Source organism: Leishmania braziliensis, chromosome 5 (assembly GCF_000002845.2).
Source record: "Leishmania braziliensis MHOM/BR/75/M2904 complete genome, chromosome 5".
NCBI lineage: Eukaryota > Euglenozoa > Kinetoplastea > Trypanosomatida > Trypanosomatidae > Leishmania > Leishmania braziliensis.
In genome coordinates, this window is record NC_009298.2 from 69,682 (window position 1) to 89,607 (window position 19,926).

Here is a 19,926-nt window from a genome sequence, read left to right on the forward strand (position 1 = left end):
AGGATATGATGAGGTGTGAGGTTATCGCTAACGTGAAAACATTCGTTTGGCGGGTGCTTGTTTGCTGGGGAGGGGAGGGACCCGAGCCCCAACTCTCTCCCTCTGACCACCCCCTCTCGCTGCTCTTGTTATTTTAACCTAAAGTGCTTTACCTCCCCTCTCCTCACGTATTCCTCCTCCGTTCCGAAAGGCGCCTCTCTGCTGTGACAGCCGAGAAACACACGCAAGTGCTCCCAGAGAGACGACAGCAAGTGGACGCAAATAATTAAGAAATTGTCTCTCTCGCCCTCCCTCCCTTTCTTTCTCTCTGCATCTGTGCTGCTGTGGGTGAGTGAGCCTGCCTGACGGTGTGGCTGTGTGTCCTTCCTCACTTTTGCTCGTTCGTTCTTCTCTCTCCTCGTCGTGGCGTTGTCCTGCTCTCTTTCTTTCCTTCCCCTTTGCGTCTTCCACTCCCCCCCCACCCCACCCCCGAAACACCCTCTCCTCTCCCTGATTTGCTTGCGTTTGTTGCTCACTCATTCGCCATCATTCTGTTATGGTGTGATAGTCCTCGATATCGTGTGCGTGTGTGTGTGTGTGTGTGTGTGTGCGGTTCGCCTCTTTTCTCTCGTGTTGCCTTCCCTTACCCCCTGCAGATGACGCACTTTGTTTTTGCCCTCGTTCTCTCTCACGCCTCTCCTCATCGTGTAGAGGAATTCCAGGAGCCGCGCACACGGGTCCACGCGTGCCCATGCCTTCTCGGCGTGCGTGTGCGCACTCCCCTCTCCCTTCCGCTCTGCTGTACCCCTTCCCCCTCCTGATCCCGACAACGTCTCTACTCGTCTTCCCCCTCCCTCTCCCCTCCCCTCCCCTCCCCTCCCCCTCCCCCGGCACTCGCCAAACTTCTCACGTCGCTGCGCTGACGCCTCCGTCCACCCCTAACTCCTCCCTCCGTGCGTGCCAGTCGGATGCGTGGTAACATGCGCATCTGACAGACCGCGGAGATACCAACACGCGCTGACAGGACACGATGGCAGAAGCACGTCTGTCTTAAGGTGCTCGTGGGTGCCCGTTGTGTGTGGCTGTGGCTTTTCTCCTCGTCTTACACTGATCATCAAGCCAACGAGCTGGATCATGAGCCTGTAGAGAGCGAGAGTAGCGGTGCTGATGAGGGGGGAGGGGGGAGGACAACCCATACGCCCGCGTATGGGTGGAGTATGCAAGGCCAGGAGGAGGAAGAGGAAGGAGGGGTTTCTCCGGCGATCCCATACCCCCTGCTTTGGCGAAACATTCTGCGCAGAGTTGAAGAAGCAGGCGGACTCACACGGGCAAATTTGCGCGGTGATGTGTGACCGTGCAGGGGGCCTCCGTGCGTGTGCGCTCCCTTTCGTGCGCACCACTAGTGCATCTGTAGCCCAAGCTGCCCCCTATGCTCCTCTCTGTTCATGCCCAAACAGCATCGACAGTGTACTCTCGTTAGCCGCGAAGGGAGAGTGACATCCACCTTTCTTTTCTTCCTCGGGTGTGCTTTGCTCAATGCGCAAGGAGTGGTGTACCGGCAGCAGCGGCGGCGGTGGCAAGTGGGGGAGGGTGGGGTGGGGTGGAGAGAGCGGTCGATGACAGGGATGAGCAGGCGCTTCGTATACTCGCCAGTGAACTACACATGCAAGACACGCGCACCGACAGCCAACGCACGCATCAGAGCTTAGCAACGAGAAAGAAAGGCAGGAGACTCTCCCTGTGCGTCTATTCGTCCCGACTTCCGCTCCTCCTGCACTTCGCCATCGCCCTCATGTCTCTCTTGTCTTTCTTCCTCACTAACGTTCGCCGGGTATCATTACGCGCGGCACGCACCTCCCCGGAAGGGACGAGGAGGCGCAAGCAGACAACCAGAGACGCATGGCTGGATTCAACAACTAACGGCTTGCCCTAGACGGCCAGCATTGAGCTGTGGTGCAAGAGAGGTATTAGGTAGGCTGTGTTATCTTGCTTGTGGTATAGAATGTCGCGTCGAAGCTGAAATTCCTCGCCACTACTCCCTCCCCTCTTCTTACCTGGCCTTCCCTGCCCTGCGCCTTGTGCTGACGTTGTCGTCTCCCCCACGGATGTGGGTTGCTCCGCTCTGCGGCGCTCGCTCGCAGTGGCCGCCTTATCATCTCCGCCTCACCTCTACGCGCGCCAGTCATCCTCCTACCCCCCCCCCCCCCTCTTTGCTGGATTTTTATGGCGGTCAGCTGCCGCTGCGTTTTGTCGCCAGAGCGCCTACTAACGACGGCCGCCTTGTTGGTCAATCCGCAACGCAGCGAGCGTGTGGGTGTGTGTGTGTGTGTCGATGCATGAGCTGGGCAGGCAGGCAGGCGGGGGAGGAGTGCTGAGGAATTGGCGATTTTTCTGTCGTTGCGCTTGTTGCCATTCCCCTGGGAAGATCGAGAAGGAAAAGCAAAAAGGGGTCGCTGGACAAACTTCGACGGCCACGGCTTCGCACACTCATGCGGAATGCAGTTTCCTTCAAGTGCTTCTCCGGCTCTGTGCCTTCGCTCGGTTGTCTTACTCCTCGCGCACCCCCCGGTGGGTCTTTGTTATGGTAGTCATCTTGTCCAGCTGTTTTTCCTCTCCCCTCTCCCTGCCGCACGGACTGTCTCCCTTCTCCCGGGACTATAATTTCACTCATCCAACCACGGCTCCCTCCCTTCTTCGTCTCCGGTCGAGAGTTGGCTCCTTTTCCTTCTCAGGGCGTTGTCCTTCAGTATAGTGTACGCTGCTTTGCTTGTGTGTGTGTGTGTGGGTGTGGGTGTGGGTGTCTGCGTGTGTCTGCGTGTGCGTCGCCTCACCCACTCCCTACACCCACACCCGCACCCCTCCCCTCTCCCCTTCCCTTCCCTACATACACCCACCCACCCACAGACATATATATATATATTCTTCCTCCTTTAGTGCTCGTGGCGGCCGCGAGACCTTTGCGTGCTGTGGGCTGTTGATTGGGCGGCGTGAGGGGGGAGGGGAGGAGGGGCGGAAGCGGAGAAGACGTTTTTATTTTCCCTTTAACCTTCTGCGCTAAGGGTATGGGTGCCTGTGCCTGTGCCTGTGCCTGTGCCTGTGCCTGTGTTCTTCTTCACGTATTGCTGAGACAAGTGGGGGGCGGATGGGCTGTGTGGTGTGTGCGGCTGTGGTTGCGTCGATGCGCACGGGTGGGGCGAGGCGCCCTGTTGTCGTGTCTTTTTGGTTATTTCGCGTTTTGCTCTGCTTGGGCTCTGCGCTCGTGCAGTTTGTGTTGATTGTGCAGGTATGGAGAGGTGCACCGCTTTCTTCTCGCTGCCCCTCTGCCCCTCCCTCTGTCTTTTCTCCTCACGTGCGGCTCCTTTCATCGACTCGTGGGTGTGGGTGTGTGTGGGGAGGGCCTGGGGGGTCTGGGGGACTTCAAACATGTTCTTCGCTTTTCGTCTTGATTTTATTTCCCTTCTCGGCGTGGTATATATTTGCCCATCGCACACGATCACGAGTGCCGCCAATCATATTTCCCTCACCATCCACGTCCTTTGCTCTTTCTTTCTCTTCTCCTCACCCCTTCATTTCTCGCTCGGCTCTGCCACGCGCATGCACACTCGTCTTTGTGGCGGTATGTGCGCTCCTGAGGGTTTCGCCTGCGTAAGGAGCTGAGGTAAAGATGCTAGAGTAGGGGGAGGGACACACTGTCTCTCGTTTTGCTTATTCAAATTATTCCTGCAGCACTCGTGTGTGTTTAATTGCTGACCGACGGCTCACTTTTCTGTTGTGGTTACCCTACGTGGTTGCTCTGTTTGGTACTTTCGCGAGCACGTGCAGGCTCGTGTATGTGTGTCGGGTGCCTCAGATGACTGGCTGTGCTGGAGTCCTTGCATCTCTCTCTCTGCGCTCTCCTTTCCTGTGGGTTTTCTCATGTATGTCTGTTTTCTCCTTCTTTCACTTTGCGCTCTCTCCGATTGTTTGCCTTGTCGCTGCTGTAGTCCCCTATTACGGTGGTAGCTCGTCTCTCTCTCTCTCTCTCTCTCTCTCTCTCTCTCTCTCTACCTGCATGCGTGTGTGCGTGTGTGAGTACGTGTGGTATTCTCATCTGTCTTATCATCGTCTTTTTTCTCCCCTCGCGTCTCGTGCGCTGCCTTTCGCTTATCTGATGTGCTGCCACCGCCGTCCTCCTTGTTCGGCGACTACTCCACTACTACGACTACTAGATCGCTATGTCATCTACGCAGGTCCCTGCCTCTCTGTGTTGCGGTGGTTGCCCATCCCTATGGATGCCAACCATCTCTTGCGCGTGCGCGGGTGTGTGGAGCGCTTCTCCTTCTCCCCATTTTGGCCACTTTTTTGCTCCCTTTTCTCTCTCGCGCAGGCGCTTCGTTTTCCTCTTGTCTGTTTACAAGCTCGACACACGCAACGAAAGGAAAGACGAAGCAAACGAGCAGACACGCAGGTGTCAAGCACACCCGCAACCGCGGCATCCCCCATGCACACTGCGCTGGCAGAAACCCAATGTTCGAATCGAGCGTTGCCGGTGTAGCGCCTCAGTGCGCGCATCGGTTCTCTCTCGCTGTGCATAGAGGTCTGGGTGTCTTCTGTGGAGGTGGCGCCGTGGTCACAACGCCCCCCCCCCTCCGCAGTTCATGTCTGCAGGAGCGAGAGAGACGGTCGGGGATAGTGGCGGGTTGCCGGCAAAAGGGTAACCCAGGCTTTGCCTGCCCTTCTTTCAGGCGATGCCACAATGCTTGCTGCTCCTCTCGCCATGCTCAGTCTGCTTGTTCGCTGCTTTACTTCGCCCTCTAAGCCAAACCTCACACGCGTGTGCATCCGCCTCTTTCTCTGTCTGCTGGTGTGAGTCTCAACGTGTACATCACTGCCGTCGCTACATCCGAGCACATTACAGGCGTGCATGCACGAGCAAGCTTACAGCGTTCTCCTCCGAACAGCAGAGTCTCTACATCACCCATGACCTCCCACAATGCCCCCTTCTCGTCGTCTCTCACGCTGGCGGGGATGGACTACATAGCTCCATCAACGGCCTGCATCAAGCCAACTTTGATTTCCAGTGGTGGCAACAATGCAGTCGGCTCTGCTGGCCCAACGGCATCGGCAAGCGGTGCTGTCGGCATGAAGCGTGGCGGTAACGCACTGTCCCATGACCCAGGCATCCCTGCTGCCGCCCAGCACCCTGATGTTGTGAAGGTCACTCTGCAAGACTGCCTGGCGTGCAGTGGCTGCGTGACGACCGCGGAAACAGTGCTGGTCAACGCGCAGAGCCGCCATGAGATTGTGTCTGCCCTCCTTACATCGCCCTCATCAACATCATCGTCAGCGACAGGGATGGGGAGTGCCTATCGTCCTCGGCTCGTGAGCATCAGCACGCAGTCGTGCGCCTCCCTCGCCGCGCACCTTCAGATGCCCGTGGCTACCGTGTACGAGTTGGTGGCAGGCTTTGTGCGGACAGCGCTTACGACAGCTGCGCTGCAGGAGGCACAGCGGAATTCCGCGATTGCCGCTGCTGGGCCGCTGCCTGCGGTCACGGGGAACGCCAAAGAGACGAAACTGAGCGGGGAGATGAGCGGCGCCCCGCAGACAGCCGCGCCAGATGCCGCCACGACAGCCTTCCCCAACTCGGAACCGGCAATCTTTGTGATAGACCTTGAGTGGGCAGAGCAGCTGTCCGCGGAGCTGACGGCGCAGGAGTACGACCGTCGTCGTCGCGGTGGCGGCAATGCCGAGGTTGGGCCACTTCCGCTGATCGTCTCTGCATGTCCAGGTTGGGTATGCTACTGTGAGAAGCAAGGCTCAGCGCTGCTGCCGCACCTCTGCCCTGTCATGTCCGCTCAGGGTATCGCCGGCAGCTACGCAAAGCGCACCGTTGCCGCAGACCTCTACCACGTGTCGATTCAGCCCTGCTTTGACCGAAAGCTCGAGGCAGCGCGGGACTCGATGGCATTGGCGACAGCGCCGCTCACCGAAAAGGTGGACACGCAGGTCTTCTACACGGACTGTGTTCTAAGCACCGCCGAGTTGCTGGAGTGGATGAAAGAGGTGGACCCGACGCTGCCGTGGCGGGGGCAGCTGGACACAGACATCACCACGACCGCCGCCGCCGCCTTGGCTGGCGACAACTGCACAGGCTACCCGGCCCAGCAGCCCACACAGTTGAACGAAGAAGAATTGTCCGCATCAGCACCGCCACCCTCGGCCCCTGCTGTCTTCGCACTCGCCCACGATGCAACAAGGTTCGCCGGCAGTGGGGGCTACCATCAATCAGTCATCGCCCATCGCCTGCAGGCGGAAAGGGCAGCAACGCTGCCGCCCTCGTTGTCATCATCGCCAAACACGTCCACCACCATCACGTACGAAGTGAGGCGCAACCGCAATCATCAGCTCGCCACCTGCGCCGCCCTGCCGGGTGAGGTGTTCTGCATCGGGTATGGCTTCCAACAAATCCAAAACGTGGTGCGCGGCCTCAAGAAGCGCATGCCTGCGATGCGCAGTTACACCTTCATCGAGCTCATGGCATGCCCAGATGGGTGCTTGAACGGCGGTGGGCAGGTGAGACCGACGCAGCAGCCCCACACGGAGACCCTGGACATCGTCTTGGATGCCTACGCGAGGCACATCGAGGTGAGTCGCGGGAGGAGCAACCTTCCCGCAGCCACAGCTGCTACCCCTTCGGGATCGGCACTCGCCTGTGTGTCTGCCAGCCCATACTGTGACGGCGGCGACGAGCAAGCTGAGAACGGAGAGAACGCCATGAAGGCTCAGCGACCTCGCATTGAGGCAGCACAGCAGCCCTTCGCCAATGCCACCATCGCTGCCACAGCCCCCTCGCTGGGGGACGCGCTGTGGCGTTGCACCTTTCGCGACCGCGAAAAAGAGTTTGCCGAGATGCTGAACGACGGCAACGTGCACAGCTTAAAGTGGTGAGGGGGGCGACGCACACCAGAGAGTCTCAGGAGAAGGAGGGTGGTAGATGGCGGCGACAGTGTCGTCAGTCTGTGAGCGAGGGGAAAAAGCGAGCCGCTTCTCTCGCCACTCCACGTGTATGTTTGTGTGTGGACTAATCTGGTCCATTCCGAGCCACAACACCACGTCCATCCTCCCCTTCTCTCCGCCACACCCGCCATCTCTACCCCGCCCTCCCTCCCTTCTTCCTCCCAAGCCACTCCTCGCATGCCCATGGGGGTGCAGGGATACTCTCTCCTCCTCGTTCTCTACGGCGGTGTACGCCACTGCAGCTCGTCTACAGAGAGGCAAGTAAAGAGGGCGCAGCGCACTTCTGTCCACTACATCAACCCAACAGTGTATAGGCACACCACCCACAGACGCGTCTGCTCGACACGATAACGAGTGAGCTCTCCGTTTGAGGTGATTCCAGTACGTGTGTGCGCGCATATCGCTCTCTCCCCACGCTCACCTGTTGTTGTTCGTATTGCATACTGTCCATCTTGTACATCTTCGATCACCCACCGCCTCCCCCCCCCCCTCATACGATCCCTAACCATCACACCCCATACATCCATTGGCCTCGCTCACTCGCTTCCCCTCTCCCTCTCTTCGGGGCTACCCACAGCGCAGCACCACTGCTGCTGGTGTGGCACACACACACACACACAGACATGCACCACAGTATCAAAGCCTCTGGCACCTGCAGGAGTGTGTGTGTGTGTGCGTGTATTTACTGCAGAGCGTCGGTCTTTTAGATTGGCACCCCTTCCCGATCTCCTTTGATCTGCTGTCGGCTGGCGTTAATGGACCAACACCTCACGCACGCATCCACGACGCGGCCGTAGCGTGACCCCCACTAACACCGCCTCTATGGCAAGGGTTTTCAGCGTTGCTGCTGCTGCTGCTGGGCATGTTCTTCCTCTCGTGCATGCCGCCTTCAATGACCTCGACAACGCCTATGCGGATGGCGTACGCCGCCCCGGCTGCCAAGCCACCTCACTGTCACGTTGACTGCGGCCGCTACACCAGCAAAACAACATCGAAAGGGTCGTTTGGCAGGTCTGCACTTCAACCTTGTCCTCACGCTTGGCTTGTGCACGAGTGACTCGCCCGACGGCGTGATGAACGTGCACCTGAATATGAACACCACGTGAACGTCACCGGGCGCAGCGACTCTGTCATCATGCCCATCTTCGGCCTCGTCCGCTTCAACCTATCCGCCGCCACCACTGGACCGCAGTACTTTACCTCAGAGCTCTGCTACTCGGAGGTGAACTGCACGACTCTGTGTACTGAGGCACTCATGAGTCACGTTAGGTCGTGCCAGGTGGAGCGCACCATCATGCCGCTCATCATCGTCTTCTGGGTGGTGCCAGTCGTTGCCTGCATCGGTTTGCTCAGGGCCCTGTACGTCCACTGGCGTGCCGAAGAGCGGCATAAGGCGCTTGGCCGGTCGTCGGAGGTCGTTCGGACCTCACCGCGCTCCGCCCCGACCTGAAGACCACGGCAGCGCGCACTAAGCACCCCTCGATCTTCCTCCCCGTCATCCACTGTCTTTAGTGACTGCGTTGAAGCTGGACAGAGAAGTAGCCATCTAGCCGACCCCCCCCCGTAATCAAACTTCAGCTGCTCCCGTCGTAGCTCCCATTCAGGTCAATGAGGAGGACTATTTCACCGCGGCGAAGAGGCATTGTGTCTTCCCTCGCAGCGGCATACAGAGCGCCCGAAGCGACCGCGGCAAAGAAGTCGACGCTGCACACCGCCGCACCATCTCAGCGAAAGACCAAGCCGGAACAGAATCGCCACGTCTATGGTAAAGACGGCGACGACCACTATAACCACAAGACGTTAAACTAGCGCATGGCTCAACATTCCGGCTGCGAGGTCACTGGTAAAGATGCAAGCCTTCACCGGCAACAACTCAATGCGCCGCAAACACTCCACCGCCACGTCCAGCATCACTCAACATGCAAAGACGAAGCCCTCGAAATATGCGCCAACATGCAAAACAAGCGGCAACAACACGCAAAGCATGAGGCCGTCGAGGACGCGGCACGCCTGCAAGCCGAAGGAGAAGTATGGACGATGTCGTGCCGCGAGGCGTATAGGGTGAGTGTGCTGGCGACTGCTCGGCCTGCTGTGAACTCGCCGCCTCCTCGTCTGTTTATCGGCTTATCACTGTGGCTGAGGATGTAATTAACCGCATTTTGTGAAAGTGAACGGACTGTGCGAAGAGGGACCGCGCCCTACCAAGCGGGCATCTGCATTGGCGATGTGCTGTTACGTGCCTGTGGAGTGGAAGTGAACATGGTTGCCAAGGCGAGGCAGATGGTGGATGCGCGGTGCTGTTGTGCGACCATATCGCTCCCATGACGCTGGTGACGACGATGGGGCCAGCAGTACAGCCGTGACGTTGTGGGGTTATGGTGGCGGAGTCGCAGCATAGGGACGAGCCGGATTTCTTCGATGTGCACCTGCACGAGTGACTAGGGAGAGCGCATGGGAAGAAAGCTGCCGAGTCAGCTGGAGTGCTGGAGAGTTCATCCACGTCTGCTGTCGCCATGCTCCACGTGCTGCTCTCACGTGCAACGACGCCGCGTTGTGCGTCAGAGCTGCTGTCAAGTGCGCGCTCACCCTTCTTTGCCACGTCCGATTTCTCGAACGCGTGCAGGTCGGTGAGTGGAAAAAGCGGGTGGCCGCCGCGACGCTCCAGTGTGGCTCCGGCGAGGGTGAAGGAGGCGGCGAAGACGACAGTACCCCCGCCGCAAGGGTACACGCCACCCAATCAATCGAGTAGTCATCGCTGACATCTCTCCGTGTGTGTGTGTGTGGGGGGGGGGGGGAGGAAGCCTGTGCGTTGGGGTGGGCGTATCGGTCTCGTCCTCTAGACTTCTTCGCCATTGTTGGACCGTACTTTGCCTTCTCTGTCGACGAACGCGTCTCTCTCTCCTGTTAACTGCGGCGATGAGCGCCCTACAGTCGCCCCCGCAAGGCATATACCCACAGGTGGGCTCATTCATGCACCAACGACTGATACCACAGTAGCCAAGCCTCAACGCAACACCGATGAAATGAGAAAAAAAAAAAGCGACCCACACACACGCCCCTGGGGCTCGCTCGCCCGCATACTACCAGAGAGGCCCCGGGACACGCACGCACCCCTCTGCGGGGGTAGGGTGCCGTGGATGGTATGCGTCCCCCGGGTACGATAGGGGGGACTGGAGGGTCTTGCGGATTGAGAGGATCAACCGGTGCTTCATCCCTCTCGCTTTCCCCTTTTTGTGGCTGATGTTTCTTCCCTCGGTACTCCTGGATGACTACGCCCCTCCCCCCGTCTCTCTCTGTGTGTGTTCCTCGCCTCCCCTCTTTCGTGGTACGCACTGCGGCTGCGGCTGCCGAGCCACATCGACATTGACCCGCACATGCACGCACGCCTGCCACGCGTACACCCCATCTCCTCACAGAGTAGTCCCGATTGTCCCAAGGTGCGGTGTGCCCGTGCGAGTTCAAATTCTCTCATGCCACGAGCGTATTACAAGCCGTTCACAGCCTACGAGGAGGCCTTTGGCTTTCACGCGACGCGCCGCAATGCGTATATCATGTGCTCCGTGTTCTTCGGCGGTCTCTTGCTCAAGTGCATGCTGCTGATGAAGTACAGCTCCATCGCAACTCCGAGTTGGACCTCGCCACTGGAGGATGATCCACGGTATCAAGAGATGATGGAGCGGCGTCTAGCACTGGCTGAGGACTTATCAACGCAGGAATCAATGAAGAGGGCGATACGTACTAGGCGCTCGGCACCACCCGCGTAAAAGTGTACACTATATGAGGAAGGCGCGCACGAAAACACCGCCATCACTACCCCTCCCTCTATTCTTCGAGACTTGAGCGAAGGTAGAGAAAAGGAGAAGAAGCACCGATGTGAGCGAGTGTGTGTGTACCCCCCTCAGTGGCTACCATGATGCTTCTGCGTCACCGTCCGTGTTATCATCTGCATCGAAGTGATGATGATGATATCTCTCTCTCTCTGTCTCTTGCCTGCTCTCCAAGATGGATATTAATTATGCTCATCAAGGCCCTCATTCTTTCTCTTCCTTGCCTCCGTCCTCACCCCTCCTCTCCCGCCTGCGATAGAACCGACAGCACGAGACACACACCTCAAGAGAAGAAGAGCATCTTCAGAGGAGTGAAGGCACAGGCGCACATCTCAGCATGTCTCTGCGTGAGCGCCACGTCGTCGGGAACGTCCTCGTCGTCGTCCGCCCTTCTTCCCTCTCCTCCGCTTCCTCTCGCTGAGGAGCGGTGCGACTCACCAACTTACTCATCGCCTCCCCCCAATTCCCTCGCTCTCTACGTGCCAACAGTCACACGCCAATGCACAATAACAGCAGCAGCAGCAGCAGCAGCCATACACACACACACACACACAGTGACTTCACCAGTCTTGTGTGCTGAGCACAGTCCCCCCTCCTACCACCCTTCTCCCCGTCTTTCCACGCTTTCCGCTCTCATTCTAAGTTCGTATTGGGGCAGCACATGCAGACGCGTCCGCGCGACATCTGCACAGCGGCCTACGAGGGGGACACAGCCCGCGTGCAGCAACTCGTGACAGCCGCTGGCGTGTACAGCGGACGGTGGTACTCGCCGTTTGTCGTCAACACAAGTGCTGCGGCCCGCGACTCACTTGCCCACTGGAAGAGTGTCGGGCATGATGAGGTGGGTGACGACGGCAGCCTCCAAGACGATATGGAGGATGTGCTGGGAGGGGAGGAAATGGCGAAACTGACGGCGCATCCGGCCTTACATGCCATCGTGAAGGCCTACAGTCTCGATGAACAGGCCAACGGCGGTGCCGCCGAGGACGGCGAGGACGCCAGTAAGGAGGGGGGCGCAGACGCGTACTACCAAGACGACGATGCCGCGCTACTCGACGAAGATGCTGAGGAGGCGGCAGAGGCAGATCGGGAGGCGCAACAGCGCGACATCCTACTCTACAAACGCCTGCTAGCCCACCAGCTGCACTGTGGCAGCATTGCCCAGCACATTCAGCAGCACGGGTTGCTGCGCATGAGCACAACACCGCCGGTGGACATGACCATGTACGGTATCCTCTTCTCGTGTCGTGAGGTGCCGCCTGCTAGTGGCGCTGCGGAGCATTCAGAGAGCTCCGTGTCTCTACAAGTGCGGTGGCAGCCGAGTAAGCGGAGTCGCTACGCTGGTACACCTCTCCACTGGGCCGTCCTCGCCCGCGCGCATGACGCTGTGCGCTTTCTCGTAGAGCACGGCGCTGATTGCACTGCAGGACTGAAGGCAGTCACGAACGACGGCACTGCGCCAGATGCGCAGCTGATGATGTACGACCAGAAGGTGCTGGCGACGCTGACGCCTGCACGCATGGCCGCCGCCAACGAGTCACACAGCACACTCGAAGTGCTGAAGAGAGCTGTGGCGGCGCAAGCAGTGACGCGTGCAGACGAAGAGGCCTTCTTCGTTGTGCTGGAGGAGCGTCTGCGGAGGCGCAAGGAGGCTTATCTACGCCGTCTCGAAGAAGCGCGCATGCGGCGACAGCACGAATCCGAGGAGGAGGCGAGGCGTGCGGAGGTCGAGGAAGCTGAAGTCGAGGAGGCTGAGGAAGAGGAAGAGGGCAATGTGTCCGGCGAAGATGGCGACAGCGAAGAGAAAGAGGAGGCGGACGGCTGAGGTGAGGGCGTACACGCGTGTGTACATGTTGGTGTGGGCAATGGGTGGCTGTGGAGATCGGTGACCGAAAGCGGGGGAGCCACTGCCGACTGGGGAGGAGTGGCGAGGCGTACACGCGCACCTACAGGTCGACCCATCTGCCCTCAGCTGAAATCCCCCCTGCCCTTTGCCTCTCTTCTCATGTACGCTTTGAGCATCGAGAGCGTTGCTGCGGGGACTCGCACATGTACAATATGTATGCACCTCTGATGAAAGTCACCGATGTTTTTCCGTGTCGAGTCGGGCAGCTCCACACGCAGCCGCGCAAAAATAGAGAGAAGCAGTGAACAGGAGGAGTCCCCTGCACAGAGAAGTAATCCGAGTCCCGAGATGCCTTGGATAGGGGAGCGTCGGAAGGGGCAGGAATTTCGCTCTTCATCGTTCTTAACTGCCACCTTCCCCCCCCCCCCCCTCTTGCCCTCTTTCTGGCTGGTTTGCATATGCCCGCAGTACTCTTTTCCCTTCCCCTGCCACCCCCTCCATCCCACGCACCTGTCACGCACGGCTTCCACTGGACGCGTTGTACGCTGTTCAGCGAAGGAATGTGCAGTGCATCGCTCACCCCCTCCCCTCTCGCCCTAGACACACACACACACACACACACACACACACACAGAGGCCCACACAGTGCATCGCTCACTGGAGGCAATCCCTGCAGGTCCGCCCCTTCGTATCCCCTACATCTCCCCCTCTCGCCCCTCACCTCCCCCTATTCCCTTGGAGATGACTGAGGCAGATGGTGAAGAAGATGTGCGGCTAATGAGCCGCGAGGAGCGCATCGCAAGCTATCGTGAGCTTGTCGAAGGCCTTGATGACATTCTTGCCTCACACGACGCTGACGGTGACCACGATGGCGAGGATGCGATGCAGATGGCAGCACTGGTGGAGGAGGTAGAGGTGCAGCTGCGCACCCTCGCCCAGCTGCTGAACGACGAGGAGACGATCCAGGTCACTCCGGGGCTCATGAGGAAAGTGGAGAAGTCTCCCGAGACCGGAGAGTTGCTGACCGCCATAGTCTACCCCCCATTTAGCACGTCCACTGCAGCTTCGTCGTCATCGGCGTTGCTTCCCGCGCCGTACGAGGTGCTCTTTGACGAGCGTGAGTGGTACCCGTGTGTGATCACCGGCGTCGTGCCGCCGGCCAAAGATGTTGACCGGGTTCAGTACAAGGCGTGGATCTTGGGCCACAACGTGGAGGAGGTCGTGTACAGTGAGGCGCTGCGGCCCTGGCAACCAACCGCCTCCACCAGTGACATTCAAGGCGGGGTGAGCTGCCACGTCATTCATCCACAGACCGGGCGGTATGTGGAGGGCGTTGTGGACCGACTGACGCTGGAAGAGACAGTGCTCGTGAAGGTACCCGCGGCACCGTCTATCTCCACCACGGTATCAACATCACCTTCAACAGCCACCACCACCACCACCACCACCGTGACGGTGCCGCTGTCCCATGTGCGAGTCGGCAAGTTCTACTCCCAGCTGCGTCACCGCCCCAAGACAGAGGAGGAGCGGGCGGCACGGCGAGTCGAGCAGGCTCGACTGAAGCGCGAGCGGGTGGCACAGCAGCGGCAACTGGCAGCAGACAAGGTCGCAAAGGATGCGGATGACTGGCAGGCACTCATAGGGGACATGATGGGCATGGACAGTGGTGGCGGCGGTGGTAAGAAGCACAAGCGGCGGCGCACTCAATGATGATGGGATAAGAGGCATGCGCTCTGCCTCTTCAGGGCTTGTGATTCCAATCGCATTACCCTTCGATTGGGGTGTGTAGCGGCGGCGGCGGCGGCGATGGATAAACTCCCTCCTTCCCCACCCCCTCCCCCCGGCCTCCCACATGCCTATCAGCGCCAGCTTTGCACCAGTACGTCTTGCCGACTACTTGGACGTATGCCTCCCCCCGCTGCGGGCAGGCCATTCCAGCAGCGTTCTGTGAATGTGAGCCGAAGAAGGCTGCGTTGGGAGTCAGTAGCAGACGCTAAAAGGACTTCTCAAACACCCCCCCCCCCAAATGCGCGTCTCTGCGAGCTTGTGTTAGTGCGGGTCTGCAAGAGGAGAAGCATCATTGCCTCCTCCCTCACCCCTTCCCCCCCTATTCTCCCTCTCCTACTCGCTTTCTTGGTGGATCTCTCCCTCGCTCTCCGTGTAATCTGCCACCTTCAACATTGCCGTTGCTCTCGCCACCTTCTCTCCCTCTCTCCCTCTCTCCCTCTCTCTCATAAATATGCGCCTACACACCTCATTGCGCAGGTTATCGCGTCATTTTCTCTTTTTTGTGTGGTTTCTCCTCTCCCTCAGCTCGTCCCCTTAGCCGCTTCCCTAAGTCAGCAGACACACCCTCACAGCCATGGGCATCCGGGACATGTACCTGCTCGCCTACAACGCGAGCATGTGTGTTGGCTGGGGTGCTATCCTCGTGAAGGTAGTGAAGCATTTCGTGGACGGCGGCGACGCTGCGTCTGTCTACCCCGAGATTGCGCAGCTCCTGTGCGTTGCCCAGACCGGCGCCCTTGCCGAAATCCTCCACGCCGCCTTCGGGATCGTGCGCAGTCCCGTCGGCACCACCCTCTTGCAGGTTTTGTCGCGCCTCATCGTGCTGTACGGTGCCGTGCGCCTCGGTGACACGGAGGCGACACGGAGCCTCGCCTTTGTGCAGATGGTGGTCGCCTGGTGCCTCAGCGAGGTCATTCGCTACTCCTTTTACGGTGCGAACCTCCTCAACACCACTGCTCCGCCGCTGACATGGCTGCGCTACTCCGCCTTCATGGTCCTCTACCCAGTCGGCATCACGGGTGAGATCGGCTGCCTCTACAAGGCGCTGCCGTACATCAAGAAGCACAAGCCATGGACAGTGGAGATGCCGAACAAGCTGAACTTCACGTTCTCGTGGTACAACAGCGTGTGGTTCATCCTCCTCGGCGTCTACCCCTATGGCAGCTACGTCATGTACTCCTATATGCTCGCTCAGCGCCGCAAGATGTTCGCCAAGGCCGCCTCCGAGAGAGCGAAGAAGTCGGCGTAGGACTAGTGCCTTGCCATGCCTGTGCGCTGCGGACACGCGACATAGTGAGGATGAGCCCACAGGCGAAAGCGCAGCGCTGAGTGCCTGTGAGCGACACGCACAAGCAGGTGAGCGAGGGGAAAACAAGAGACACACGCACGCACATGTGCATCGACGTCCAGGTCGAGCGAGAGAAACAGTGGCACCCCTCGCCTTCGCCTCTTCCCGCCCCCCCCCCCAGCACTTCTCGTCCTTACATATCCACGCGTGAGGAAGGCGTGTCGCAGTTGCGCTGGAGGCGGGCTCGAGAGGAGGAGGGAGGGAGGGAGGGAGGGAGGGAGGAATGTGGGTCCGCTTGAGACTCCACAAGGACAACCTGTAGGCTGGGAGGAGGAGTATGCGGGGTCCCCAGTCAGCAAGGTCAGATAGGGAATGGGCAGTGGGCAGGGAAGAACACTAACTCCCACATCTCCTCTCCCTTTTCCTCACTCCTGGTCTCTCTCCTCCCCCTCCCCGCGCTCTTCACCGTCGGCCTGTGACTTTGACGAATACATGAGAGAAGGCACAGGGCGACGGTGAAGAGCGCGGGGAGGGGGAAGACGCATCGCCCTGTGCGCTGATGCATTCGAGCCGCTGTAGCTCGTCCTGTTGTCGCTTCTTTGCCCATGCGGTACGTCTTTTGGGTGGTGTGCGATGACATTAACGCGTGTGATGCGTGTGTGTGTGTGTCACTCCTCCTCCTCCTTTCCCTTCTCTCTCCGATTCGTGCTGCTGTTTTGGTGGCGCCTACTCCGCCTTCACGAAAGAGCGAAGTAGGCGCCGATGAGTCTTCGCTTCCCCCTCCTTCCTCTTCTCTCCGCATGGGCTGCACGCATCCCTGTGTGTGGTCGATGGTGCCTCTTCTCCCTCCGAGTGAGAGGAGGCTCCTATTGCGGTCACGCCCAGTCTTTGCGGCGTGTATTGTATGTGGGGGAAGGGGGAGTGTGCCCCTCCCTCCGCTGCGCCTCTTTTTCCTCGGCCTCTCCCTCCTTTGTGTTCATTCTGTTGTTTTTTCCCTCGCGGGGACGGCACGCTGCCCTCCCTAGCCGCCGTCCCCCCTCCCTCCCCTCTCCTCTTTTTCGCGTCCATGCGCTGCAGGGGCCAAGTGGGCTTAGCCACGTTTGTGTCGGATGGATAGGACGAGGCGAGACGGAGCAAGAGACACAGTACACAACGAGCGAAGGGGAGTTCTTCCCCCTCCCTTGCCGTGGGAGGGCAGTAGCTGCTGCTTCTCCAGCTCGCTCTGCTCCCATTTCTCCACCTTACCCTCCTCTGCCAGGTACTTCGCACACGCACCTTCATAACGTTCTCTTTCGTGGCATCTTGTTTGCTGCAGCGTGGTTCTCTCATTGCCGTCGCCGTCGCCCTCTAGCCCACTGGTGGGCCTTGACCTCTCTCTCTCTCTGTCTCTGTTGTTCGGGCCTACTCCACACACCCCCATTCCCCTCTTTTCCTTTCTACCCTCACCCCTTACGCCGCCATGATCGCTCTCACTGCTCGCTGCCTCTCTCGCTCTCCGATTATGTTGGTTGGCTGCGAGGATAAGCTCTCGGTGCGCGTACGCTGAGAGCTTATCCTCGTTCTTCTCTCCTGCAGCTTCCGTCTCATGTTGGCATTGCCGCGATGGCTCGTATTGCCATGCTTGCTGGCAATACGGAAACAGCAGTGAGAGAGGGGGCGGCGCTGCGGCAACGACCATCTTCTCCGTTGAAGTTAAAAGTGTCGGGGAGGAGGAGGAGGATCCCACAGAGAGACGGTTGCCGGTTCCGAGAGAAAAGGAATTTGGGGGGAAGAGGGCCGGGGAGGACAATGAGCGCCGAAAGCACGCAAGCACGCGCCATCCACTTGTTTCTTGAGCTGTGCGAGAGCCAGCCGCTTAAACCCCGCCAAGAAACTCATGATGAGAGACTGACGGCACATTTGTGAACAACACGCCTGCGTACTTGCAATGGAGAGTGGCACGCAATAAGGGGGAAAGGAGGGAAGAAGGGGAGAGGCGGCCTCTTCCTCCCTACCTCTCCTTTTCCTTTCCCTCACTCCCCTCTGAGACAAGTCATGCGTGTAGATGAGTCCCCCTCCCCCTGCTCCACGCATGAGGGGCCTGGCACAGTCGAGAGAGGTGCGGCTCACGTATTTTTTTTTTCCTGCCTTCCTTCTTGTGCCATTCTCTCTCCCTCGCTCACATTCTTTCGCCTTCTCTTCTCCTTCCTCGTCACGCATTCCGCTGCCGTTGCTGCTGAGGCGTGTATGCGCAACGACAGTGGGAACGAAGCGCAAACTTACGCTAAAGACGAAACAGCGACGAATGCTCCCCCGTGTACGAAGCGATACTCTTCTCCCGCGTTCTCCCCTGTCTTTGCTCACCACTTCCCTCTCCAGATGTCGCCGGCTTGTGCCTCTCCTGCTCTGGTAGCAACGCTCTGCGCCGAGCTAGACGCGCTCGAAACGACATTATTGCGGAGCCTCTCCATCGGTGATGCACGTCGTGTGCTGGCCCTGCTCCACGATGTGGACGTGCAGCTCTGCTGTAGCGTCGGTGTCGCAGCCCCCATTGCAGAGAGCAGTAATGGCACAGACTCCTGCAGTGCCAAGGGGGACATCATACGCTCTGCTGGTTCTAGCGCTGGAGGAACCCTACTGCGGCTGCGCTCGATCTTTGTAGCTCAGCTGACCATCCCCCAGCAAGATGCGCTGATGCGTGTGCTGTACGTGTGCATGGCCTCCTGCGCCTCGGGCGTCACGGCACCCACATTCAAAGGCCTTTGTGGGGCTCCGACCGCTGCCCAAGAGGCTCACGCGCCTCTCTCGCCAGCGGCTGTTCACCACCTGTACGAATGGCACGCGGCCCTGCACGACGCGGCTGGCGACGGCGCTGTGGTGCGTGCTTTGATGAGTAGATGACACAATATTGTGTGCCTCTGTCTAGACTGGTCCAATTTTACTCCTGCTGGGTGCTGCAGCCGCTGCCGAGAGTGTTGTCCCTGAGATGTCCGCTGATATGACTCGAAAGCGAGAGCGGAAAAACCCGGCACCCCTGTGGAATGCAGCGAGCTCTGTGGGGATGGGGGAGGCAAAGGAACCACAGGGTGGTGGCGGGGGTGCATCGAAGCGTTGCCTTGAATTCCTCCAGTGCTGCTGCTGCCCACCCCACCTCACCACCTCTCACCTTGCACACACGCGTCGACGTGGGCAACGCTGGGCTGTTCACCGTGACTGGGCCGTTATTCTGTCGTTTTGCTTTGTTTTTTTTGTGGGCGATCAAACTTCACTCGTGTCATCAACACACCACCTCGTAGCCACCACCACCCACACACATTCTAACACCCTTCTTATTCCCTGTCCTCAACACCTCCTCCTATCCTGCCTGCCCCACCCCCCGACATCGTGGTGGCTCTTCTCTCGGTGACGCATGCACATCCACACAGAGGCACGGACTCGCGTGCCCCAAGATGAATCAGAGTATTGTCACACACACACACTGCGGCTGCGGCTGCGCACGCCCACTCAGTCGCCCACACCCCTAAAAGCGGTGGCACAGCCCTTCCTTCTCTTGTTTCCCCTCCCCTTCAGCCGTGAGGACGGGAAGAGAGGGGGGGGTCACCCCCGACCATGCCGAACCGCCCCTGGCGGTGACAGGGCCCAGCGACTACGACACATGGGGAAGTCAGCGCGGCACGGCGCTACCAATGCCGGCGGCCAGGTCGTGGATGGTGTGGCGTGGGAGCGGTCTGCGACAGTGTACAGGCCTGTGCCGGCCATGGAATGGGCAGAGCGCCAGCGTGGCTCGAGCGCATCTAGCCCAATCCTCGCAGCCCACCAGGTGGGGAGAGCCTGCGCAGCCTCAAGGGATGCACCACGTGGCAATCGGCATAGCAAAGGCTGCTTTGAGGCGGCCTGCAAAACGGGTGGGGGTGGGGTTTGAGTAGAGTGGATGGCAGAGGCTGTGCTTGAGATGGCGGAGTCGACACATTACTCTACAGTATGCCTGGTGCCGCCTCACCCCACTTGATTGGTGCCTATGACAGGCCGGAGACGGGGATAGAGTGGGGGTTTGACTAAGCTTTCTATGGCAGAACTACCGCGCTGAAGCTAACATCATTGGCTCGCGTGCTCCTTGACGTCACTTGATGCGCACTCTCGTGCCTCCATCTCCTCCTCACGCTCTCTCTGTTGCATTTTTCAAAGGCGGCCCTCTACCCTCTCTCTCTCCCTGAGCGAGC

General features: G+C 59.3%; 6 protein-coding genes and 1 pseudogene across 7 annotated transcripts; all 7 read left to right on the forward strand.

The window, feature by feature from the left end:
- Positions 1 to 5,100: 5,100 nt before the first annotated feature.
- LBRM_05_0220 (putative hydrogenase) lies at positions 5,101 to 6,909 on the forward strand (the record flags this gene model as incomplete). The annotated part of the gene is made up of 1 exon (XM_001561787.1): positions 5,101 to 6,909. One exon carries the CDS (start codon positions 5,101 to 5,103, stop codon positions 6,907 to 6,909), a length of 1,809 nt encoding a protein of 602 aa, XP_001561837.1.
- Positions 6,910 to 8,051: 1,142 nt separating this feature from the next.
- Positions 8,052 to 8,782, forward strand: LBRM_05_0230 (annotated as a pseudogene). Its single transcript is given in 2 exon segments — positions 8,052 to 8,081; positions 8,087 to 8,782. Coding segments are annotated over 2 exon segments (726 nt in total).
- A 1,570-nt stretch (positions 8,783 to 10,352) lies between these two features.
- Positions 10,353 to 10,742, forward strand: LBRM_05_0240 (conserved hypothetical protein; the record flags this gene model as incomplete). Its single annotated transcript, XM_001561788.1, has 1 exon — positions 10,353 to 10,742. The coding sequence occupies one exon, from the start codon at positions 10,353 to 10,355 to the stop codon at positions 10,740 to 10,742; it is 390 nt and encodes a 129-aa protein (XP_001561838.1).
- A 934-nt stretch (positions 10,743 to 11,676) lies between these two features.
- Positions 11,677 to 12,630, forward strand: LBRM_05_0250 (conserved hypothetical protein; the record flags this gene model as incomplete). The annotated part of the gene is made up of 1 exon (XM_001561789.1): positions 11,677 to 12,630. One exon carries the CDS (start codon positions 11,677 to 11,679, stop codon positions 12,628 to 12,630), a length of 954 nt encoding a protein of 317 aa, XP_001561839.1.
- Positions 12,631 to 13,392: 762 nt separating this feature from the next.
- LBRM_05_0260 (conserved hypothetical protein) lies at positions 13,393 to 14,361 on the forward strand (the record flags this gene model as incomplete). The annotated part of the gene is made up of 1 exon (XM_001561790.1): positions 13,393 to 14,361. The coding sequence occupies one exon, from the start codon at positions 13,393 to 13,395 to the stop codon at positions 14,359 to 14,361; it is 969 nt and encodes a 322-aa protein (XP_001561840.1).
- A 652-nt stretch (positions 14,362 to 15,013) lies between these two features.
- On the forward strand, positions 15,014 to 15,688 carry LBRM_05_0270 (putative protein tyrosine phosphatase; the record flags this gene model as incomplete). Its single annotated transcript, XM_001561791.1, has 1 exon — positions 15,014 to 15,688. The coding sequence occupies one exon, from the start codon at positions 15,014 to 15,016 to the stop codon at positions 15,686 to 15,688; it is 675 nt and encodes a 224-aa protein (XP_001561841.1).
- A 2,073-nt stretch (positions 15,689 to 17,761) lies between these two features.
- On the forward strand, positions 17,762 to 18,607 carry LBRM_05_0280 (putative ARP2/3 complex 16kDa subunit; the record flags this gene model as incomplete). The annotated part of the gene is made up of 1 exon (XM_001561792.2): positions 17,762 to 18,607. One exon carries the CDS (start codon positions 17,762 to 17,764, stop codon positions 18,605 to 18,607), a length of 846 nt encoding a protein of 281 aa, XP_001561842.1.
- Positions 18,608 to 19,926: the final 1,319 nt, after the last annotated feature.